This window comes from Hemitrygon akajei, chromosome 5 (genome assembly GCF_048418815.1).
Source record: "Hemitrygon akajei chromosome 5, sHemAka1.3, whole genome shotgun sequence".
Lineage (NCBI taxonomy): Eukaryota > Metazoa > Chordata > Chondrichthyes > Myliobatiformes > Dasyatidae > Hemitrygon > Hemitrygon akajei.
The window spans coordinates 30,093,421-30,119,937 of record NC_133128.1 but is presented as its reverse complement, the minus strand read 5'-3'; the positions used below and the strand labels follow the sequence as shown (position 1 = coordinate 30,119,937).

Genomic DNA, 26,517 nt, shown 5'->3' with positions numbered 1-26,517 from the left:
AGGCATTGAAGGATATGGTCCAAGTGATGCTAAATTAGGTGAGTATGGATGGATACAAGATGGTTGGCTTGACACATACTAATGGGCCTACTTCTGTGCTACATGACTCTGACTGGAAACACAAAGCTAAGCAAGAATTGAACAGCCAGCCGAACAACACAAGCAATCCCTTCATTTGCTGTTCATAGCTCCAGGAGGTTATGAGCTGATGCTGATGAGGTTATGCACCGTGAGCTGGAAATACACTTAAAAGTTTAAGTAAAACACTGCTTCACCCAGGATGAATATTTACTGCCTTCAAAGGTGATGATGACCTTAAATTATGAGTCTGTAACCTTTCATTTCACATGCCTTTTCACGAGATCAGCACAGGATACAAATCAAATGCCATTTGCCTTTCAGGCTTGGATGATTGGATGATGTTGCTAAGGAAGACAGACATGTACAATTAGCTCTGGCTTGGCAGTCTGACTGGGTGCAGCTTCATCAAGCATCACAATTCCAGAGCACATTTTCTGCTACTAAATAATGTCGCTCAAGGAATAGCAAATTAAGCCAATAAAAATAAATTTGCAGAATAATTATCTGCCTGATGGGGAATTATCATAAAATTATTTATCAATACACACACACAATGAACTAACCTTGAGACGTGGATCACCCTTTGAAAAAGGTTTTGTCATTTGAGCAATGCCCTTTTGGTTCCCCCGCAGTACACCATTTTCTATATCTTGCAGTGTAAAGACTTCTCCACCAATCACATAACTTGCAGTATTAAAAAACTAAAAAACGGCATGGAAATAGTTTTCAAATGAGATTTCCTTTAACACAATAATAGCTCATTCTAATTTATGTAATATCCAAATGTAATGATCATTAAATTAATTTGGCTGTGTGGCTCTACATCACTAGCACCTTCACTAATAAGACAAGAGACAATGGTAATGAACGCATGGTACTTTTCCACCATGTTTTCACACTTAATTTCTTAAAACAATACCATTTTATAAAGAATGAATAATCAAGACTTCTTGTTACTTTGACTAGAAAACTTGCCATCCGATGAACTGGGTTTTGCATACTACTAGAAGCAAGTCTTTTTACCTCCAGGACCTAGATTCAAATCTGTGCTAGAACTATTCCTAGTATGAAATCACAGGTACAATGGTGGTATTAAACATAATTTGTTACTAGGTAGCAAGCTCACTGGAAAGAAAGTAGAACTATTATATTAGCATAGAGACGCTCTTCCAGTGATTGGAGTGAATGATGTTATTGGAACAGAGCAGGTAGATCTCTATTCTGTTGGCTGCATGAAATGGAGAGTTTTACGTCCCAGCTCTGCCTCACCATGCTTAACAAAATATCCTCATTACCCTCCATATTACTAAACAAGAACAGATGGATCAAAAATGAGACTATGTCAAGATTCAAAATAGAATTCCCCTAGAGTGAGCCTTTAGTGTAGACAAATGTATGATTTACAAAGTTTTTTTTTAAACTTTTCACAAGTTATGATTGGGATCATTGCAAATAACACTGATGCAAACGCCTTTGGAAAGATATTTCCTTTAGGTTAAATCAGCAATGAATAAAAGGCAGAAGTTCCTACAAAAGGTGATTTGGAACACAGCAGAGAATAAAGACAAAGCTTGTTTCTATGGAAAGGTGATATGGAATGACTAGTAGAGAAATCTCATTAGTTTCACAGAATATAATTGCAACATATACAGTAGCTACAACATGATATCAAAAATGTATCCAGGCTGCAATGAGGTTCTAGTTTTGCCTCTCAAAGTAATGGTTATTATCATCTGATAACAGAAACAATAATATTGCTGTGAAGTTTAAAAAATGAAGTTGCTATGATTCTAGGTATAATTAACGTATAAAATTCTGGAAATACTCAGCAAATCTTTGGCTAGTTTCAGTGTGGAAGAGGCAGCATTATGAACTGCAAACGCAGCACCAGATTAGAAACAGGGTAATTAATTTGATCTGTCACCGGGAATAGATGTTTGAATGGTGAATAGTGGGAAAGAACAGCAAATATGACAGGTACTCCACCCCCCAAAATTATGGTGCACTAGCAATGTAAAAAAAAAACTGATGGAAATAATCAGCAGCTAAGTATTTATAGAAGCAGAAGATTGTTAACATTTCAGACTTTCAACTTTAATCCAAGTCATGTCTGTTCACACTTGACTTTAGGCCGTGGGAATTGAAGTTCTCAAAGGATTTCTGCCAGTTTTATATAAAAATAATGCTTTCTCGGGAGTTCAAATCAATCCACTGAGTTTAAGGTAGGAGCATGGTTGAATGTTTGCTGAGAAAATATATTTGCAGAAAATAATGACAGTATGCTTTCAATATGTGGAATTCTACAGACGACTGGCATACATTCTAGCTGAATGATGTCAACAGACACAGGTGTTGATTAAAAGCCTTAAACATAAGACCATAAGATATAGGAGCAGAAGTAATCCATTCAGCCCATGGAGTCTGCTCTGCCATTCAAACATGGGCTGATCCAATTCATCCAGTCATCCCCATTCACCTGCCTTCTCCCCATACCCTTTGATGCCCTGGCTAATCAAGAACTTATCTCTGCCTTAAATACACCCAATGAGTTGACCTCCACAGTCACTCGTGGCAACAAATTCCACAGATTTACCACCCTCTGACTAAAATCATTCCTCTGTATCTCTGTTCTATCATCCGTCAATCCTGAAGTCGTGCCCTCTTGTCCTAGAATCCCCTACCTTGGGAAATAACCTTCCCACGTCTAATCTGTTCAGGCCTTTTAACATTCAGAATGTTTCTATGAGATCCCCCTCATTCTCCTGAACTCCAGGGAATAAAGCCCAACAGCTGCCAGATATTCCTCATATGGTAGGTAGTCCTTTCATTACTAAAATCATTCTTGTGAATCTTCTTTAAACCCTCTCCAATGTCAGTATATCCTTTCTAAAATACGGAGCCCAGAACTACACACAATACTCCAAGTGTCGTCTCACGAGTGCCTTACAGAGCTTCAACATCACATCCCTGCTCTTATATTCTATACCTCTAGAAATGAATGCCAACATTGTATTTGCCTTCTGCACCACTGACTCAACCTGGAGGTTAACCTTTAGGGTATCCTGCACAAGGACTCCCACATCCCTTTGCATCTCTGCATTTTGAATTCTCTCCCCATCTAAATAGTAGTCTTCCCATTTATTTCTTCCACCAAAGTGAATGACCATACACTTTCTAACATTGTATTTCATTTGTCACTTCTTTGCCCATTCACCTAAACTATCTGAGTCTCTCTGTTTCCACAACACCACCCATTCTTCCACCCAGTTTGTATCATTGGCAAATTCAACCACAAATCCATTAATCCCATAGTCCAAATCATTAACGTACATCATAAAAAGCAGCAGTCCCAACGCTGACCCCTGTGGAACTCCACTGGTAACCAGCAGCCAGCCAGAATAGGATCCCTTTATTCCCACTCTCTGTTTTCTGCCAATCAGCCAATGCTCCACCCAAGCTAGTAACTTCCCTGTAATTCCATGGGATCTTATCTTACTAAGCAGCCTCATGTGCGTCCCCTTGTAAAAGGCCTTCTGAAAATCCAAGAACACCACATCTACTACATTTCCTTTGTCTAGCCTGCTTGTAATTTCCTCAAAAAAATTGCTCTAGGTTTGTCAGGCAGGATTTTCCTTTTAGGAAACCATGCTGGCTTTGGCCTATCTTGTCATGTGCCTCCAGGTACTCCATAATCTCATCCCGAACAATCAATTCCAACATCTTCACTACCACTGATGTCAGGCTAACAAGTCCATAGTTTCCCTTCTGCTGCCTCCCACCCTTCTTAAATAGCAGAGTAACATTTGCAATTTTCCAGTCATCCGGTATAATGCCTCCACAATTTCTCTAGCTACTTCCTTCAGAACCCGAGGGTGCATTCGATCCGGTCCAGGAGATTTATCCACCCTCAGACCATTAAGCTTCCTGAGCACCTTCTCAGTCGCATTATTCACTGCACATACTTCACTTCCCTGACACTCTTGAATGTCCGGTATATTGCAGATGTCTTCCGCTGTGAAAACTGATGCAAAATATGCAATCAGTTCCTCTGCCATCTCTGCATCTTTCATTACAATATCTCCAGCGCCATTTTCTATTCGTCCTATATCTACCCTCAATACTCTTTTACCTTTTATATACTTAAAAGCTTTTAGTGTCTTTTTTGATATTAGTTGCCAGCTTCCTTTCATAATTCATCTTTTCCTTCCTAATGACTTTCTTAGTTTCCTTCTGCAAGTTTTTAAAAACTTCCCAATCCACTATCTTCCCACTAGCTTTGGCTTCCTTGTATGCCCTCTCTTTTGATATTACTTTAGCTCTGGCTTCATTTGTCAGCCACAGTAGTGTCCTTCTTCCATTCAAAAATTTCTCATTTGGAATACATAACAGCCATTAGGGTCCTTTTACCCTTGCCATTTAGATATGAGAAGAAATTATTTCTCCCCTCACCAGGCTAAGCGCTAGAATAAAGAAATTAATGCAGTTTTCCAACTCTTTTTTTAAAAAAAGCTATCTGTGCAAATATCTGGTTCAACAGGTCCTGAAGGATACAGGGTTAAGTATAAACTGGAATGATTAAATTCTACTGAGGTACAATAGGTTAGTGAGTTGACCATGGAGAGCAGCAGACTGTAAGGATGTAATATTGGCCTTTGGTTTTAGAAATTGAGACAAGGAGTGAAAAACCCAAAGGATATGCCTACTCAATAAATAAAAGAAAGTTATTTATCCTCAGTTGTTGTGCTGTCTTGACCACTTAAGGGCAATGAAGATTTTGAAGAGGGTACCGAAGAGATTCACTAGAATAATTGCAGAGTTGAGGCATTAAGGTTAGACCTGGAAGCTAGGGATATTCTCTCAAAGAGTTTAGAATCACTAACAGGTGAAAAGGATATGTGCTTTTTTTCCTGCAATGAATAAAGGGTTAATAATCAGAGGATGAAGAGGGGACACAGGGATTGTATGGTCATATATCATCTCCTAAGATCTGTCAATACTTCGGCCAGATGTTAATTTACTTTTGGGTAAAGAAAATAAATAATTTTGCCATTCTGCTCTGATGTGGATGAAGCTTTATTTAGTTCTCATTTCTAACATTTGCAGGTTTCATGCAGCACATACCCAATGGCCCATGGTAAAGTAAAACTATTTTTGGCTTTGTTACTATACACTGTGGTTGTGAAAACACCGCATCAAAACTAATCTATACAAATGTGTCCCTGAACAACGTAACTTGGCTCAATTCCCTACCTCTGCTCAGATGTGACAGCACCTCACACCTGTTGTACATTGAAAGTGTTACTGTACATTTGTGTTGATATTCGTAGCAAAATAAAAACTGAAATTTTGAGGTCTTACTTTATATCTCTGCCACATGTTCTTTGGTGCTTTGTATTTAATAATTCCATGAATTACTAATGCATTGTACACATTGATGAAGAATGCCAGTTTCTCATTTCTGCTGAGATCATCAAACTTCAGCCGCTGCAGCTGTATCGCAAGTTTGCAATACTCCTCAAAGGTTGGACTATCAGCCATGGATTTGTAATCCACAAACTACAACAAGTAAAAAGAATTATTTGTTAATGTGTTCCTTCAGCAATCTGGTGATCAAATATCAGCGAAGAAATTCCTATTTAGTAGTTGCCTCTCAAATCAAAGTAAACATTTTAAAGCAGTTCATAAGGTAAGTGAAGAAAGTGGAACATAATTAAGGCAAACTGAATAAGAAACAGTGGATTTTAGATACAAGAATTTTTCCTAGAAAAAGCATTGACTAACCTTGCCATCAGGTGTAATGTGTTCCGAGAACAGCTTCAGAATTAAATCTCTCATAACTTCAGAATGTTTAGATGCTAAAGTACGAAAGATTATTCAGTGAATTAACATTAAGAAACAAACATTGAAAAAATGGCAAAACATAGTATTAACTCTGACAGGAGATGATACTCATGAATCCCAAAATTTCACTTAAATTGAACAACCTTGTCACAGAAAATCACAACAATGCTGCTTTCCTCTCTATTTTATGTGAATTGTTATGTGGCAACACATTGGGTGATTGTAACTCCTCCGAGGATTAGCCAGCACTTTGATTCTTGATGAATTTGCTCTTTCTGTTCTGTTTTGGGTGGAAATACTTGTGTCACAGACACATTCTATTGTACTTCCAGTATTTTTGCATTGCTATATTATTTTCCCCCTTGGTTTGCAATCTCCCTCAGTTGTGCTTTTATCTCTTCCCTTACTTCCACTTTTTCCTACCTGCTTTTGTCCATTTACTTCACAACGTTGAAGGTATATTTAACATTTATTACAGCTCTCTGAAGACACAAGGGTAGTTCAAATCAGTAGATGTATATAGATTTCCAAAAGACTATAACATTCCTGAAGTTAATTAGCTGCCACATAAAAGTATACTACACAAATTAAGACCTTGTAGAATTGAAGTTCTTATGCAGTAGTATGTCAAGTAGTATTAACCAGTACATCCTGACCAATCCCTCAGTCAATGACACCAAAATAAATTTTGTCATTATCAGACTTGCTCCTTTTGTTTGCAAGATACAATTGGCTTCAAAATGCTCTGGACCATCTCCAGAGACATGAACCAGAACTGTACTGCTCAGTACAACTATATGGGAACAGATTTAATAAAACACTCCACAATAAATATATTAACTTGTGAATTGCTGCCAGAGCTTGTTTACTAATTTCCTGGTTGACATCAAACAGTATAGAAAACAAGAATATCTTTAAAAAGCACCTATTTGCCAGCAATTTAAAGCTGAAGCCCCGTTCAACAGAGAAAATAAAGATTCTGATCTGAAATACTGTTTTTACATTTCAGTTTAGCCACTGAAGCAATTTTGCTAAGCACCATAAAAGTAACTGGGGTGAAGACATTTGTTTGAAATTAAATGGAATTAACAGATTCTAAATTCTGTACATCTCCTTACCACTATCACAAGTTAAATTTAACATACATCTGCTTAGGTGAAATTTTAAATTTAATATTTAAAATTGCACATTCTGCTGTTGTCAACCTTCCTTTTCATGTTGGAAACCTAATCCCAACATCATAAATACTGTAACAGCTGCAACAATTTGATTTAGTCTACACTCTGAACTAATTCATCTTCTCTGTTGAACAGCTTGATGCAAACTACCAGCTTTTAAATTGGCTGAATCTGCTTGGTTATCTTACAAGATTCTAACAACCTTACAATAGGGATTTGTCACCAATTAGCTATGGATTCAAACCACTAACAATATTCTAACTAGCTGCCCCTCCCAGTTCCTATGTTTTAATAATTTATGCAGAGATAACGTGATGATGAATTTTAAAATATCTAGAGTGTAATCTTACAAATTATTGTTGAATTACATTTAATTAATTCTTTATGAGATATTTATCAGGGAGACTGGATTAAATGTCACTCCACTCTTCAAGGGAGAGAGGCAGAAGAAAGGATATTATAGACCAATTAGTCTGACCTCAGTGGTTGGGAAGATGTTGGAGTCAATTGTTAAGGATGTGGCTTGGGGGTACTTGGAGGCACATGATAAAATGGGCTGTAGTCAGCACAATTTCTTTTTTTTTAAACTTTTTTTATTGTGTTTTCAAATAGTTACAGAATAAAAGTGTGTGAAAAAGAAAATATGTGTTACCATCCCCCTCCCCTTAACCCCTCCCCCCTAACATCCCTATTGAAAAAAAGAAAGAAAGAAAGAAAGAAAGAAAAAAAAAAGGAATGCCTGGATATTGGAAGATCCCCACATGCTCCATGGAGTTCGTAATAACTTTAGTATATATATTTATTTCTTTCCCCAAGTAACCAATTATTTCATCTTCGGAGCACCTATATATTTAGTCCTATCTTTTGTAAATAAGGGCGCCAAATTTTCAAAAATATTTCATATTTATCTCTTAAATTATAAGTAATTTTTTCAAGTGGAATACAGCCATAAATTTCTTTCTTCCAACGATCTATACTTAAATATGTATCTGATTTCCAAGTAACTGCAATAGTTACTTGGAACTGATTTGAATATTAAAATTGAAGAAAAAAATTGGTCAAGACTATGTCTTGAGAGTATGACAAATACAATAAACGTCCAATTAAGATTAGTGCAATACAATTTTTTACATCAAATATATATTACACCACAAAAAATAAATAAATTAAACCCAAATTTATCTGATCAGTGTTTCCGATGTAACCAAGAAATTGGTACTTTTTTACATTCTACTTGGTCTTGTTCTAAAATTCAACCTTTTTGGACAAATTTAAGAGTTTTATTGGAACAAATTATTGGAATACAACTTCCACATAATCCAATATTACTTTTACTAGGTGATATTGAAGGGATAAAACCGATATCCAAATTGAATAAATATCAGAAAGAATTTATAAAAATTGCATTAGCCAAAAAAGCTATAGCACAATTTCTTCAAGGGAAAATCTTGCCTGACAAATCTGTTGGAATTCTCTGAAGAAATAACAAGCAGGACAGACAAAGGAGAATTGGTTAATGTTAGGTACTTGGATTTTCAGAAGGTCATTGACAAGGTGCCACACATGAGGCTGCTTAATACACCCATTGTATTACAGGAAAGATTCTAGCATGGATAAGGCAGTGGCTAATTGGCAGGATGTAAAGAGTGGGAATAAAGGGTGCCTTGTCTGGTTGGCTGTTGTGTTCCTCAGGGGTCTGTATTGGGACTGATTCTTTTTATGTCAGTGATGTGAATGATAGAATTTGTGGCTTTGTTACAAAGTTTGCAGACAATAGGAAGATAGGTAGAGGGGTAAGTGGTTTTGAGGAAGTAGAGAGGCTACTGAAAGACTTAGATTAGAAGAATGGGCAAAGAGATGGCAGATGGCATACAGCGTTGGGAAGTGTATAGTCATGCACTTCGGTAGAAGAAATGAAAGGGTTGACTATTTTCTAAACGGAGAGAAAATACAAAAATCTGAGGTGCAAAGGGACTTGGGAGTCCCTAAAGGTTAATTTGCAGGTTGAGTCTGTGGAACAGAATGCAAATACGATGTTAGCGTTCATTTCAAGTGGACTAGAATATAAAAGTATGTAATGTTGAGACTTTATAAAGCACTGATGAGGCCTCACTTGGAGGACTGTGAGCAGTTTTGGGTCCCTTATCTTAGAAAGGATGTGATGAAACTGTTGAGAGTTCAAAGAAGGTTCACAAAAATGATTCCAGGATTGAACAACTTGTCATATGAAGAGTGTTTGATGACTCTGGGCCTGTAATCACTGAAATTCAGAAGAACAAAGGGTGACCTAATTGAAACCTATCGTGAGGAAAAGCCTTGATGGAATAGATGTGGAAAGGATGTTTCCTAAGGTGGGAAAGTCTAAGACTGGAGGACACAGCCTCAGAATAGAAGAGGGGCATCATTTTAGAACAAAGATAAGGAGGAATTTCTCTAGCCAGAGTGATGGATCTGTGGAAATCATTGACACAGGTAGCTATGGAGGGTAAGTCTTTACGTACATTTAGGGCTGAGGTTGATACATTCTTGATTTGCCAGGGCATGAGGGATACGGGGGAAGGTGGGGAGAGAAGAGGAAGAGAGAGAAATGGATCAGCCATGATGAAATGGCGGAGCAGACTCAATAGGCCAAAAGGCCTAATTCTGCTCCTATATCTTGTGATCTTACGGTGTAAATATTTTACCTATTCTCAAACGGCTTCCAATTTAGCATTGGTTGTACTTAATGTGAACGGTGGCGATGGTTGGATGAGAAATACAGATACTATTATAGAGAATTAGCTTTCTTAGTTATAAGTTGATAAATTACATTGTGTCATCTGAAAAACATTGCACAACATTTTAGATAAGCAATGCTAATTAAATAATATCTATCACGGTCTGACAGGCTGGGCTATGAATCCTCTGCTTCATAACAATTGGAAAAGTTCAAAATATTACATACCGGACACTGCTCGATATTCTGCTGTGGCTCCAGAATTTAATGCTGATGCAGAGTCATCCTCCACCAATCTGTACAGGGCGTCACTATCTTCAAATCCTTTTTCACTCAGTGGATTAAAAAACTTCCTGTTTATCAGATTGTTTCCAATTTCAATTGCTGCAGATTTGTCTAGATTCAATAAACATTAATTTAGTAAAATTATTTACATGATTAAATCTAAAGCAATTTTTAACCATAGATAATAGAAATGGCCAGGAAAAACTGGATCTGCATAACTGTCAGAAGCTCATGATTTCCATACGTATATCCAACATTTAGGATCTCCATCAGCCAGGATGTGCTCTCTTCTTATTACTACCATCAGGGAGGAGGTACAAGAGTCTGAAGACACACACTCAGTTTTTTTTTTGAAACAGCTTTTACCCCTCCACCATCAGATTTCTGAACGTACAACTGACCAACCCATCAACACTATCTCACTATTTTTACACATACCAACATATACATACACACAGTACTGTGCAAAAACCTATAAAAATATTATGCTTTCAAAAATAAAGTTTCTAAATATCAAAAAATGCTATAAGGAAGCAATAAACAGTAAAAAGAAACTAAATCAATATTTGTGATGACCACCCATTACGTTTAAAACTGTATCAATTCTCTTAGGTACACTGTCGTGCAGTTTTATAAGAAAATTGGCTGGTAGGTTGTTCCAAACTTCTTGGCGAGTTTGCCACAGATCTTCTGCAGACTCTGTCTCGCTTAATATTAAACCCGATTCTGACAAAACTCCCAAAGCTGTGGTAGACAGCTTACTATACAAGGTGGTTTTGTTAACTGTGCTCTAATGTTGGAGTTCTTTACAGAGGACAATCTTCATGAATGACTTGCAGCCTCATAACAAGTACTACTTTTCAATTCATTTCAATAGATGGGTAAAGCTAAAAGGGACAAGTGTTTAACTAATTCAATTTTGAAAGATTATTAATATATTTAAATATTTAACTTCTAAATTTTTTAATAGTTTGAATAGCTACAAAAGCACTTAAAATTATCTTTAATTCAAAACATTCAGAACTGTTCCTCCTCTCCAATGCCTCCTTCCCCAACCCTTCCTAAAGGCATCAGGTTGTGGACAACCCTGTGTGTCAATGAAACTATCTACTCACAAGTTCATTCTGGGGAACAGCATAATGCATGTTCACATTTTGAGCATGAGCTGCTTGCTGCAGACAGAAAATTCTGGGTGATACATGCTCTTATTCAATGCTCAGCTACATTGCCTTTGGCCCTCAATTTGTCATCCACCCACCTTGCATTTTTAAAATTCCCTGAGCTTGGAACTGGATTGAAAAAAATGTGTCTGTATTATATTGTGTATAGATAGAGAGATCAGAATCAGAATCAAGTTTAGTATCACAGGTATATGTTGTGATATTTGTTAACTTTGTGGCAGCAGTACAAGCAATACATGACAAAGAAAAAAATAAATATATACAGTGCCTATAAAAACTATTCAGCCCCCCCCCACCTTCAGAAGTTTTCATATTTTATTGTCTTACAACATTGAATTTCAGTGGATGTAATTTGGCTTTTTTGACACTGATCAAAGGCACAGACTCTTCATGTCAAAGAAAAAAAACTCTACAAATTGGTCTAAATTTATTACAATTATTCAACATAAAATAATTGATTGCATAATTACTCACCCTCTTCAAGTCAGTATTTAGTAAATGAACCTTTGGCAGCAATTAAAGCTTTGCGCTTGTCTGGAAAGGCCTCTATCAACTTTGCGTATCTGTACATTCTTCTTTACAAAACTGCTCAAGCTCTGTCAGATTGCACGGGGATTGTGAGTGAAAGTCCAGCCACAAATTTTCAATTGGATTGAGGCCTGGACTCTGTCTTGACCACTCCAGGACATTAACTTTGTTGGTTTTAAACAATTCCTGTGTAGCTTTGGCTTTCTGCTTAGGGTCATTGTCTTGCTGGAAAACAAATCTCCCAATTCACAGTTCTCTTGCAGACTGCATCAGGTTTTCCTCCAGGATCTCCCAGTATTTTGCTGTATTCATTCTACCCTCTACCTTCACAAACCTTCCAGGGCCAGCTGCAGTGAAGCATCCCCACAGCATGATGCAGGTACAAGCATGCTTCACGGTAGGGCTGGTGTGTTTTTGATGATGTGCAGTGTTTGGCTTATGCCAAACATAGCATTTAGTCTAATGGCCAAAAAGCTCTATTTTGGCTTCATCAGAATATAGAACCTTCTTCCAGCTGACTTCAGAGTCTCCCTGATGCCTTCTGGAAACTCAAGCCGAGGTTTCATGTGAGGTTTTTTTTCCTTCAAACAGTGGCTTTCACTTTGCCACTCTCCCATGAAGCTGCGACTGGTGAAGCACCCGGGCAACAGATGGTGTATGGGTAGTTTCTCCCATCTCAGCCACTGAAGCTTGTAACTCCTCCAGAGTTGTCACAGGTCTTCCTTACTGGTCCTCTTCTTGCGCAGTCACTCAGTTTTTGAGGATGCCTGCTCTAGGCAGATTTACAGCTGTGCCACACGCGTTCTGTTTCTTGATGATCAACTGAACTGTACTCTAAGGGATGTTCAGTGACTTGGAAATGTTCTGGTATCCATCTCCTGACTTGTGCTTTTCAATAACCTTTTCGTGGAGTTGCCTGGAGTGTTCTTTAATCTTCCTGGTGTAGTTTTTGCCAGGATACTGACTCACCAGCATTTGAACTTTCCAGATACAGGTGTATTTTTACTATAATCAATCCAAACACCTTGACTGCACATGATGATCTCTATTTAACTAATTATGTTACATCTGAAACTAATTGGCTACACCAATGATGATATGGTGTGCCACATTAAAGAAGGTGAATATTATTGTTTTTATATTTGTAATTAATTTAGATCACTTTGCAGAGATATATATAAATATTAAATAGTTTATTTAAGATAAGTAGCGCAAAAACAGAAATTAAAAAATAAAATATGAGGTAGCATTCATGGGTTCAATGTCCATGTAGAAATCAGATGTCAGAGGGGAAGAAGCTGTTCCTTCAGGCTTCTGCACTCCTTCCTGATGGTAACAATAAGAGGGCATGTCCTGGATGATGGGGTCCTTGAAGATGTATTGGATACTCTGGAGGTTGGTACATATGATGGAGCTGACTACATTAACAACTCTCTGCAGTTTACTAAGATCCTGTGCAGTAGCCCCACAACCCACCCCCATACCAGACAGTGATGCAGCTGGACAGAATGCTCTCCCTGGTACATGTGTAAAGGTTTGATTGTTTTAGGTGGCAAACCAAATCTCTGTATGGATCTGAAGGATCTGTGCCCCTTTCCAAATGTTCCACCGAATAAATGTCATCACGTATGAATCGGAAGACTCAATCCTACTAATGATGGCATCACATATGGTACTCATACCTGCAGACACTTTGATGGCATCATTAATGGGACTGAGTCATTTCCAAATTTGCCTGAAGCCAAGGTCCTGGAAATACAGATAAATAGGATAGCGGTATACAAGTTCATGAGGGACACAAACAGAGTGAAAGCACTTTTTTTTTGGCAGGGAGAGAAGTGTTCAAAACAAGAGGGCATAGGCTTAGGATCTGCGATGACAGATTTTAAAAGGGTCATCAGGGACAGCTTCCTCAAGGAAAAGGTGGTGCATATTTGGAAATGGCTGCCAAAAAATAGCAATTGAGCTTGACACATTCAAAACATTTAAAAGCCATCTGGCTAAGTATATGGATAGGAGAGGTTTATCGGGCTATGGGCCAAACCTGGGCAGATGGGATTTGCTCACTGGGTAACACAGTTTGATTGGAGAAGCTGGGCTGAAGGACCTGTATCTATGCTTGTATGACTCTATGTCTCCATAACTAATTGGTAAGTGGGGAAGGCGTGTGTTTGAAAGTGGGATTGAAAGATTCAAGGGAAAAAATATGAATGTATAGTATGAAAACAAATGAGGGTTAAATTTTATTCAGAAATTTTACTATAAATGCTACAGTTGAAAGTACAATTATTCAGAAGGACAGTTAGGGGTATGGAGTTAAGCACAAATGCATGAAGTATATGCAACAAACTGAATTGTAGTTGAAGTACTGAATATTGTGTAGAGATGTAGCTGGTAGACAAGGTTATTAGGTCTGTCAGAAAAATATTGGAAATGATACAGTAGCTCTGAGGATGAGGGATGAAATTACTTCACTGATGCAAGAGTATAACAAAAGGCAAACAGGAAGAGAATTTTATAAACAGTTTTTTTTAAAAGAAAATGACTCAAAGCTATTTTGAGTTGCAAACTGATCCACTGTAGTGGCTGTACAGACATAAGACAAAGGCAGCAAAGTTTCAATGACAAAATTCTAACTTTCCTTTAGATTGTGATAAGCAAGTTAGCTCATGTAGTGCAATCATTAAACATACTCTGGATAATCATTTGCAAAATATCCATAGAGGCAAGACACTTTAGGCTCACCAATGAGAAGTAAACCAAGGTTAGATAGCAGATCACTGGAACATAAATATTTAGATCATGAATCAGAATGTGAGCAAGTTCAATTTTTTTTTTAAAAAAGGGAAAAAAAAAGAACAGCCACTGGAATTTTGAGATCTGGATAAAAACAATTTTGTATAAGGCTTGATTACCCATGACAGAAAAAAACAATAAGTAGATAAGTATATAAAGAGGAGGTGTTCAAAGAATGTAGTCTCATATAGAAACAGCTTACAGCCCTAAGGGTAAAAGACGCTCCATGCCAAAATGCAGCCAATTAAGTGAAGAGATAAAGGATCACACAAAACTAAAATGGTAAAAGCCTTCAAAGCATGTAAGAATTGGAATGTAGATCTGAATAACAAGAGACATAAACTATCAAAAGGAGGGTGATAAAACTTTAAACGTCTGTCAATATTAATGTTCAGCCAAGAGCAACAGATTTTTTTTTCTCTATCAAACAAAATGTGGAAATGGAAAGGGCTGGTGTATGAAGTCATACCAGAGATCAGCCACTGTAAGGCAGAGCAGACCTGAAGAACTGAATGTCTTCTATTATTGGAAATACATTAGATTCCCTAGCCGCTAATAATTTCCCTCTTCACTTTCACTGCTCAAGATCTTTCACACAATTGTAATCCTTTTTGATACACTAAATAAATATTCACACCACAATTGAGATAAAGGATATTCACAGTTGGATAGCAACCTATCCTCCACACCAAGCTCAGCTCATCTGATTTTGAAAACATCTATCCGTGACAGTATCAGGTCTAAACCCAGCAATTCCAGGGCCTTTTAGTCACTATAATACATTAAATCAAAAGTAAATTTGAGTTTACTCATCTGCCCTGATCCAAACTTGTACTTAGTCATGTTTATCCATTATCTTTATGTTCCTTGATCTGCACTGGGACATTTGCAGACTGAGGCCAATTTAAAAATTCTCAGCTTCACTTAAAAAACCCTCTAGAAAGCATTCTTCTAGGGTCCATCACAACCTGGTATAGAAGTTGTCCTGTCCAAGACCGGAAGAAGCTGCAGAAGATCGTGAACCTAGCCCAACACATCACACAAACCAATCTTCCATCCTTGGACTCACTTTACACCACACGCTGTCGGAGCAGTGCTGCCAGGTTAAGTCCCACCCAGCCAACACACTTTTTGTCCCACTTCCCTCTGGGAGAAGGTTCAGGAGCATGAAGATATGTACGGCCAGATTTGGGAACAGCTTCTTTCCAACTGTGATAAGACTGCTGAACAGATCCTGACCCGGATCTGGGCTGTAGCTTCCAAATATCTGGACCTGACTTGCACTACCGTACTTCCCCTTTTCTATTTTCTACTATGATTTATAATTTAAATTTTTTATTATATTTACTTCGATTTGTACTTCAGAAGCGAAGAAACAAGTATCACTGTGATGATTGTACGCTCCAGTATCAATTGTTTGGTGACAATAAAGTATTTGTATTTGTATTCTCTCTTCCTGCTAACCATTGCAATTTCCTCCAAATGTCTTGTCTTAGTATGCTCTAAACAAGTGTTCCACTTTAAGGTTTGAGAAATCTAAATCTAGATATTAGTTTATGCATAAAAAGAATCTGCCTGACATGTGGGGTGCTAGACTGAAATGTAGTATTTCCTGCTGAAGGGTTGTCAAGGTTAAACAAGAAACACCTGCCTAACAACTTCACTGAATTCAACTCTTCATATTAATTGCTCTTTTAAAAAAGGGCTTTAGTTTTAAATTCCTTCCTTGTACTGTCACTTCTCGTTAAAGCAATCTTCTTTTGTTGATCTTTCAAAATGAATATTTAGAAAACCCTCCAGTTGTCCCTAAATATTCTGTTCCAAAGTGTACCTCCACAATACCATTCAAAATGCAGCTGCAGAATTTTTATAATAAACGGAGCAAATACAGCAAAAAGAAATGGTGTCAGACTTCATCTTACTTCCTCAACTGTGTCGGAAACAGACCAGAGAAAGGCAATCCAGATTTCAGTGCCTGCGGATACGGCTCCATGCTCGTTTACATTTACTTGAATCAGTATTACATTCCTGCCTTTACATCTGTAAGGACAGCTTAACTGCCTGAAGATGAGACTGCTGCCCCACGTTTCTTTTTGTTTCTCTTCTGCAATTATTACTGGAATGTCAAATGTAAAAATACCCCATGGAAAACTTTAATCCCAGTAAGGGTAGGAAAGGGGATCAGTTTTGAAAACGGGGAACTTATCTGCAGCCTTTTGGTTTAACTAGCCTGATCTGGAGGCTAAAGTGGTAATATTCCCTTTTGGTTTCAGCAACATTAAATTTCACCAGCATGGTGTAATACTTACAAGAACTCAAAACATAAAAGGAGACAAAAATAAGCCAGTCAGTCACTGTGGGTCAATCATTTTCCAGCAACTTGTGGAGCAGCATGGTGGCTCTGCCCCCACAACTCCAGAAACTTGGGTTCAACCCTGACCTCTGGTACTCTCTGTGTGTTGACTGTGGAGACTGCACATTATCCCTGTGACTGTGAATTTCCCTCCTGGTGCTCTGGTTTCCTCTCAAATCCCTATGAAACATAGCTTGGTAGGTTAATTGGCAACTGTAAAATTGCCCCCAATATGTATGTGAGTGGTAAAATAGAGGGGGAGTAGGTGGGAATGTGGGAAATTAAAATAAGATTAGTACAGGTATATTTAAATTGTTAGTTATTTGAGATAAGACCATAAAATAATGGAGCAGAATTAGGCAAATTGTTCCATCAAGTCTGCTCCACCATTCAATCATGACTGATTTATTATCCCTCTCAACCCTATTCTCTTGCCTTCTCCCCATAGCCTTTATTATAACTTCTATTCAAGAACCTATCAACCTCAGCTTAAAATATACACAATGACTTTGCCTCCAAAGCCTTTTATGGCAATGAATATCACAGATTGACTACCCTATGGTTATAGAAATTCCTCCTCATCTCTGTTACAAAGGGATATCTTTGTATTCTGTGGCTGTGCTCTCTGGACCTAAACTCTCCCAATATTGGAAACATGCTCTCCACGTTTCAATGAGCTCCCCCCCCCCCCCCACCCAATTCTTCAATATGAATGCACAATCTTTTGCTGTTTTATTTTGCAGTACCACTTTAATAAAACAGATGTCAGGTATCTTTTTCCAAGTCTTCTCTGCACAATATTTAGATCTGTGGTATGCTGGAATTGTGCCAAAGAGCAGCATGACACAGCTTTTTGTTTTACTTCTGTGTAGGATTTCTCAGAAACCTCCTGTGAGATTCCATTATCAAGAGTGTTAAATTTGAAGATAAAAGTACCAACAGTTACAGGGAGTAAATTGAAAATTTGGCAAATTTTAACAGCACAAATGTTTGGAAATACAGAAGTCATGGAGATCTTGCCTTAGCTAGTTATCATCTTCAAGTCAATCCATTTTCTTTGGCTCACACACAGACAGCCTGAAGGCTTGTCAGATAGGAGGAAGCCTCTGCTAGAAGATGGGGAGAGGAGAGATGGTGCAAGGAAAGAGGAAAATCTGTGGATTGGCCCCAGATCAAAGTGAGGGAGAAACTAAACGCCAGGTTAGTCTGTGAGGTGGAGAGTGAATACTGTAGAGAAATTTCCCAGGCAGTTAGAAGTGTAACACGTAAATGGTGAAATTTAATAGTTGCTACACTTAAGAGTAGCATTCTCATTTAGATATTACAATGATAGCACTGCAGCTTGAGAGTGGATTAGTACCTCATCGCCAATGAAACTGGAAGTTAAACTGTCTCCACTTAAATAAGCCTTTAACCAAAAGTACCGTAAATTCTGGTGTATAAGCCGGGAATTTCGCCCTAAATTTTGGTCCTAAAATTAGGGGGTCGGCTTATACAGAGGGTGCCAACTTTGGAAAAACGAATACACGGAAGACAGATCGTATTTATTGGCTGTTTTTGAGTCAAATTGATTCCACTGTCGACGCATGAGTTCTTTGGCTTGTTTAAACTCACATCTCGTGGCTGGAGTACGGATGTCAAACCACCGGGGATGACTGCATTGTCCGTATTTTCAGCTTTTAGTGCTGGTTTTGTCTCACCTGAAAAGTGCGCTTTGAACATGTCCCAGACAAGTAGTGATGTTTCCTTCCTGACACCTTCGGGACGTCGAGGCCATACCTCTTTAACCCATTTCAGCGTTCTTGAATGTAAACAACAACACCCCACAGGAATTTTCTGAGCAATCTTTTTTTTTGTCTCAACACAAGATCATGTCTATTCATAAATCCGGTGCACCAACTTCGCGTAGCTTTGAAATTTTCTCTGACCTCACGGTGTTTTTCGTCCCATTTCAACGCTTGAACTCGAATCATTTCTCTGGTAACAATGTATCCTAATGATCGCTGGTGATTCCCCCACTCTAAAACTATTTCTTCCAATTCTGGCCACTAGCATGCTTTCCCGCGGTTTGCACATTTCGTCTTTGGCATTTCCCTCAGCGTGTCCTCTGCCTTTCTCCACTCACTCACTCTCTCTCGTTTACACTAAACTTCTTAACAGCTGCAGAATTATTTGTTCCTTTAGCAAAATCAACAACCTTCAGCTTGAAGCCAGCATCAAATTGCATTTGTTTTAATCTTTTGTACATGGCAGTCGCAATCTCAATACTGAATTCACGTACTGAACCCGCCACCCCGTGATATGTTTTAATGTGATTGCGATGGGCGCTAAATGGTTTCACGGGGGTTACATTTCAGAGGATTTTTTTCCATTGGAAACCTAATCCAAAATTCCTCTCTGACTTATTTATTAAGAATTCGCCTATAACGCTCTAATGTGTAGTCCTGTTTTCTTAGCAGGTACTGGTTCATAACATTTCCAGGGTCCGGATCCGGCAAAGCTGAGTACTGGAATGTGAAATCTTGTGATCTTCTCTGGTTAAATCAAAAACCTCTACAAAAGGGGTCGGCTTATACAAAGGTAACATGAAAAAGTCACTTTTTTAACCTTGAAAATGGGGAGTCGGCTTATACTCTGGAATATACGGTATACAAGAAAAAAACATCAAGCTTCGACTGTTATCTCAGATATCTAACCACTTTCAGCAAATCAGTGAGGGGAGATCCAAAGACAAAATTATGCAGATGAAAATCTGAAATGAAAACAGTAAATTATGTCAGAAAGCATTTACACAGAGAGAAATGGAGTTAATACTTCAGGTTGATTTTGCATTTGATTTTTTTTGGGGTGGGGGGGAGAATTGATGCCTGTTTTAAGGACGGTGTATAAAAGCTACTTCAAGCTAGCAGTCTCACCAAGGTTTTTATTATTGACCATCCAGGCAACCAGTTTTTTGCCAGTAAAGGTCTTGTGGTGATGTTTTAGACGTGACCAGTGACTGCCAATATTGCCACTATGTTTGAATTCCAATATCAGATCTGCAAATTCATCTCTTTCACTTTTCAGTTCTGTAAAATAAATAACACAGGTTTGCAAATTTCAACAACAACTGCATTAAAATTATTTTATTACATTACATACTTTCTAATCATCCTTGGTCACAATAGAAGTGCACTTTCTATTGGATCCACGTCCCTTTGAAAAGAGGCCACATCACTTCATGCACAATTTGGTCCAATGTAGGAGCAAAGATTAGGTTTAAGATCACATCAGGATTAAAAGTATTACAACTACTGTGACTGGTTTCTCCTTGATAACAGAAACAAAAACTAGAGTCCAAGCATATTACTGCATTATTTCTTTCTCAAATATAGTTAATATGGGTGTTCCAAATGGTCATTAACTACGGAACCAATAACATTTTGAAACTCAGAAGAATACTTTGATATGGCCTTTAATACTTCCTTGAATAATTAAAGCAACTTTGGCCCGCCACCAAAATTTTGAGGAAATAAGTACTTATTTACAACTGAAGTAAATGTAAAGTCAAATTTGACATGGTTGCCTATTGTATGTGGGTCATATAGGAACCTCAGCATGAGTACATATGTTTTTTTTCTACTAACCTTCCTTTGGTTCCTCATCTTCAACAACTTTTGGTTCAGGGAGTGGAGGAGCATCAGAAGGTGCTGCTTCATGCTTAACTAGTTCAATCAGTTTGTTAAGTTCTTCCTGTGACTGATGAGAAAACAAATAATTTATGATTTCACCGCCATTTTACCGTAATCCAACAGATAATTTGCATACCTGTTCATTTAAGCTAACAAGTAAAACCAGTTGAGACATCTCCATCTAAAGTATACACCTAAAAGTATTGGCACAAGTCCCTTGCCATGCATCGTTGGAATATTCCGTATCATGACAGGTACTACAGTCCTGTGACCAGAATACTCAGATGAGTCCTTTGAATCAAATTTCTGATAACAGAAAGACAGCTTCTATGCTGCTGTCATCAGATATTTGAATGAAGCTCTTGTACGATAAGATACACTCTTGACCTCACAATCTACCTCATTATGATCTTGCGCATTGTTTACCTGCACCTCACTTTCTCTTCAGCTTTTACACTTTATTCTGGTTTGTTACCATTTTACCTTGTTCTACTTCAATGCACCGTGTAATGATTTAATGTATGAACAATATGCAAGTTGAGCTTTTCCACTCTATCTTGGTACATGTGACAATAAGAAAACAACACTATTATTGTCTACAATACAAATTGTCAGCTCTACCATGAAGTAAATACACAAAAATACAGTAGATGCTGGAAGTTGGGGCAAAAAAAAAACAAACTGAAGGAAATCAGTGAACCAAGCAGCATCTGTAGAGTGAAAGAATTTGCTGATGTTTTGGATCAGGACTGAGAATGGAGAGTGAAGATGGCCAGCATAAAGTGGAGAGGAGAGGAGTAATACAGAGAAACGTAGGTAATACATGAAAGGCAAAACACGAAGCCAGCAGGGAATGGGTGGAATTGGGAGACAGAGGCAGGTGGGTGATAGGTGGAAGCATATGAAAGTACAAAACAGGGGACAATGGGAAACATGACTAGCTTAGATGGAAATCTTGGTTTACATAGACCAATGGGCTGAAGAACCTGTCTATATGCTGTATGACTCTATGATGGATGAAGTTGGAGAGTTTCTAAGAGAGTGATAAGCAGGGACACAAAGGCTAGCCTGTGCTTGAACCTGACAGTAAAGATGAAAATGGGAATCATTAGGGAAGAAATGAACGGCAGATGGAATCAGGGTGAGTGAAATGTGCGTATTGAGTGGATGGAAACAGGTAGGGAAGGGGGCAGCCCGAAGGTATGAACACAGAATCTTCCAGTTTCAGCTCACCCTTAGCTTGTGTTTTTCCCCCTCTCTCCAGATTCTGCTTGAACTGAGTATTCCCAGCATTTTGTTTTTATTTCAGAATGCCAGCTTCTTTCTGTTTAATATTTCCTTTTTGATATACAATACTGTGCAAAAGTCATAAGCACATATATCTAGCTAGGGAGCCAAAGACTTTTGTACAGTACTGTAGTGATCTTATGTATTGCACTGTCACAAAACAAAACAAATTTCATGACATATGTGAGTGATGATAAACATGATTCTGATGTGTTTCTACTGTGGACTGAGAGTGAGAAGGAGGCAAAGAGAGGGGAATCTTGGTTGGGAAAAGGGGAAAGGAGCAGGAAGCACCAGAGAGACATTTTGCAATGTTTGGAATTAAATGACAAAGACAAATTACACCAACTGTTTGGAATTAAATGATCTTGCCTGGTGTCTCAGTGGCCCCCTCCTCTGTTGCCCCTGCCCTCCTAAGTCAACTATCTATCCATTTCCATAGCTGCTGCCTGACCTGCTGAGTTTCTCCAGCATTTTGTCCGTGTTGCTTAAAATAAACTGACCTGACAAGCTTCTGTTATACTAGATCAAAGTGGAACCCAGCTGTTTGCGACACTCTACTGGAAACAGAATCATACAAGATGCAAATGGATCCTTCAGACCACCGAGCTACATTGGGCATCAAGTAGGCACACATATCGTATTTCATTCTATGCACACTTCCTCAATACATCCATCTCTACCACAGCCATTTACCTAAGACTTTGCATATTTGTGGGGCGGGAAACCAAATGTGGTCACAGAGAGAACGTGAAAACATCATAAAAGATAACCTCCGAAATTGGAACTGAGATCAGTAGAAGGGGTCTGGGAATACAGGAACATAATTTGCTGAAGGTGGCATCACAAGTAGGGAGGGTCGTAACGAAAGCTTTTGGCACCTTGAGTGCAAAAGATGGAATGTCATGTTGAAGTTGCACAAGATGTTGGTGAGGCCTAATTTGGAGTATTGTATGCAGTTTTGGTCACCTACAGTACTGACAGGAAAGATGTGAATAAGTTTAAAAGAATGCAGAGAAAATTTACAAGGACGTTGTCTGGAGGACCCAAGTTATAAGGAAAGATTGAATAGGTTAGAACTGTACTCAGGATTTGATAGAAGTACAGTATACAAAATTATGAGGGGTATACACGGTAAATGCAAGAAGGACCACAACCAGAGGTTATGGCTTCAGGGTGAAAGGTGAAAAATTTAAGGGGACCATGAGGGGAAACTTCTTCACTCAGAGAGTTGCGAGAATGTGGAATATCTGCCAGCACAAGTGGTCCATGCAAGCTTGATTTCAAAGTTTAAGAAAAGTGTGGATAGGTACATGGATTGTAGGGATATGGAGGGCTACAGTCCAGGTCGTTGAGAGTAAATCATTTACTTTAAATCATTTCAGCATGGACTAGATAGGCTGAAGAGCCCGTTTCTGTGGTGTACTGTTCTATAACTCTCTGAACCCAAGTTGCTGCAGCTGTGCACTGTGTCAGCTATAACCAATTGTTTTATCCGCGAGATACAATTGGAGCAAAATTGCACCATTCGGCCCAGTGAGTCCGTTCCACGATTCCACCATGGGCAATTTATTATCCATCTCCTCGTAACCTTTGACACCCTTACTAATCAAGAACCCATCAGCCTCTACCTTAAATATACTCAATTACTTGGCCTCCACAGCCATCTGTGGCAATGAATTTCACAGATTCACCATTCTCTGGGCTCTTAATCTCTATTCTAAAGGGACGTGCTTCTTAAAGCTTCCATTGTTCGTCGATTACAGTGACGAGGGAGATTGAAACATCAAGGTGAATGCAGAAAGTGAGCTCTGGCTGCCTGCCTTTTGATCGCTGGTGGGATCACTCTGCTGTGGAGAGGGGAGACTGCCTTTTGATTGCTGGGGAAAATCGCTCTGCTGTGGAGGGGGAAAGACCTGCCACTGTGCCTGGAGAATGTTACCCATGTCTTCTGCATTTTGGATATGGATTTGGACTATAGACTTCTTTCAGTCTTATAGTTTTTTATATTCTGTGTTTTTCACCCGGACTTCCTCATTTTTTTTTTAGTATGGGGGAGGGAGGTTGGGGAGGGGGGGGGGGTTGTTGAGCGTGTTCCGTTTTTGTTAGTTTTTAATGCAGGGAGGAGGGTTTTGGCGGTTGATGATTGTGCTGCCATTCTTTTATCACAAACAAGACAAAATCTGCAGATGCTGGAAATTGAAGCAATACAGACAAAATGCTGGAGGGACTCAGCAGGCCAGGCAGCATCTCGGGAAAAGAGTAGAGTCGACGTTTCAGGCTGAAACCCTTCTCCAGATCCCGCCGAAGGGTCTCAGCCCGAAATGTCAACTGTATTCTTTTCCATAGATGCTGCCTGGCCTGCGGAGATCCTCCAGCATTTTGTGTGTGTTGCCAATCTTTTCTTTCTTGGTTTTGTAGCCATCTGGAGAAGAAGAATTTCAGAGTTGTATACTTTGATAATAATCAAACTTTCCAAACTTCTATTCTGAGACTGTGCCCTCTGGTTCTAGACTCCCCCCACTATAGGAACATTCTCTCCACATTCACTCTATCGCGACCTTCCAATATTCAATAGATTTCAGTGAGATTTCTCTCCCCACCTCCCCCCCATTCTTCTAGACCAGTGATTACAGGCCAGAGCAATCAAACACTCCTCATATGGTAAATGTTTCATTCCTGAGATCTCTTATGAATTTCCTCTGGACCAGCTCCAATACCAGTACATCTGTTCTTAGACAGGGGGCCCAAGAATGCTCACAATACTCACTTGAAGATGATGTGCAAACAGAACTCAGATTTTCTCTAAATTTCAGGTTATATTTCTTCAGTGTTGATCATCATACATAACTGTTTTGTACCTCGTGAGCGTGGTAACATAATAGGTTAACAAAATAGATGTTGAACATTTCATAGACTAGTTATTCATACCCAGACATTTTCTTTTCATAGTTCAGATTTACCTAGCATTTTACATTATTTTATGGCAAACCATTTGCACTGTTGAACAAGAGCACAGCCAAATTCATTTGAACTGTTTCTGTTTGTTACAGCAGGTTAAACTAGTTGAGCCAATGCAATAGGTTTTGTCCTATGTGCTAATATTGGTACACGTTATAATTTCTACAACAAATTGCATGTAGAAATTACAATATCCTGGAAATCTAAACAACACACATGCAGACAGTTTTTCTTTTGTTTAGCCATATTATCAGCAACTATGAAGTCCAGTTAACAGCAATAAAAACATGAACAGTGACTAATCACAGTATTTGACAAACTCAAACCAGTTGCAATAGCTACCTATTTGTTTACTTTCAAAGTCTAAGCTCGTTATGCTGGCCTTGTTTCAAATAACTACTTTTTACTTTTAATATTTATCGTTGATAAAATACAGCAGTAATGCAGAAGATTGAGATTATGTAAAATCATATGCCTTAATTTCAGCACCGGTTGTACCTACCAATTTCTGAAAATCGTCATTTCCTCCAATAAATTTGTTGTTGAAGAATATCTGTGGTACAGTGTGCCGCCCGGTGAGGTCAATAATATGATCCCTTATTTCAGGATTATCCTTTATATTTACTTCGATGAATGGGAGACCCTCATTGGTCAGACGAGCCTTTGCTCTAAGGCAATGAAGACATCCTGTAATGGTATAAACTGTAATTCTGCCTACTAATTCCTGCATGACCACTTGCTCTTCCTGCTCCATTTTAGATTTGCTTGACCGAATTATTTTGTTGTCAGTTTATTTGCTGTACATCTATTTTCTTCCTTGTTTCACTGTTGCCTTGGGAAGCAACTGATAGTAGGCATCTGGATGTCAGAACTGCTTCATTCCATGGGCTCCTTTTCGTACTTGTGCGTGACAGTGAATTATTGATGCCTAAAATCACCAATTGAGATACATGAATTCAGAATTCAGCCAAAAAAACCTGAGAATGCTGATGCTTATAGGGTGCGGTTCAAAAATTTCAGCATTCCAAAGTATTTCACAACTAATATATTATTCTTGAAGCAGGAGTAGTACTATTTTGAACCTGGTACAATGAAAAAACTATTCATTCCCCATTCTTATCCTGATAAGCAAAGCATATTTTATCATTTCCAGCATACAGGTAAAGCTGTTGCCAACTTCACTATGGAAATTGAAATCTGATGTAAGCAATGTAAACTAGAGTTAAATAAAAGCCGAATCCTCTCAGGAAATCAGGCAGCATCAGTAAAGAAGCCATTTGTCATGCTTCATTGCAAGAACATTGAGTATAGGAGTCGGGATGTTTTGTTGCAGTTGCACAAGATGTTGGTGAGGCCATATCTGGAACACTGTACAGAGTTTTGGTTACCCTGTCAGAAGAAATAGGGCATTGACTTGAGGGCCTATTACAGGAGATGTTGAGCAGGCTAGCACCTTATTCCTTGGTGCATAAGAGATTGAACAGGTACATAAAATCATGAGGGGCATAGACAAGGTTAATGCAAAGGTAAAGGGAATCAAAACTAGAGGAAATAGGTTTAAGATGAAAGGGGAAAGATTTAAAAGGGACTCAAGGGAGTTTCTTCAAGCAGAGGGTGGCATAAGCTCTAGAGGAAGTAG

General features: G+C 38.5%; 1 protein-coding gene across 7 annotated transcripts in view; it reads right to left on the bottom strand.

Annotated features, from left to right (window-relative positions):
- Window positions 1-26,517, bottom strand: part of LOC140727586 (uncharacterized) — a 61,531-nt gene that overhangs the window by 13,696 nt on the left and 21,318 nt on the right. For 4 of the 7 annotated variants that reach the window (XM_073045109.1, XM_073045112.1, XM_073045111.1 and 1 more), the window contains 7 exons: window positions 25,381-25,806; window positions 20,586-20,697; window positions 19,875-20,027; window positions 10,045-10,212; window positions 5,863-5,936; window positions 5,440-5,637; window positions 645-782 (listed from right to left, as the gene is read on the bottom strand). In XM_073045109.1, coding sequence (XP_072901210.1) covers window positions 645-782; window positions 5,440-5,637; window positions 5,863-5,936; window positions 10,045-10,212; window positions 19,875-20,027; window positions 20,586-20,697; window positions 25,381-25,632 — 1,095 coding nt within the window. In that variant the 5' untranslated portion in view covers window positions 25,633-25,806. The remainder of the gene's footprint in view (window positions 1-644; window positions 783-5,439; window positions 5,638-5,862; window positions 5,937-10,044; window positions 10,213-19,874; window positions 20,028-20,585; window positions 20,698-25,380; window positions 25,807-26,517) is intronic. The other 3 variants (XM_073045114.1, XM_073045113.1, XM_073045115.1) reach the window with 1 other exon arrangement.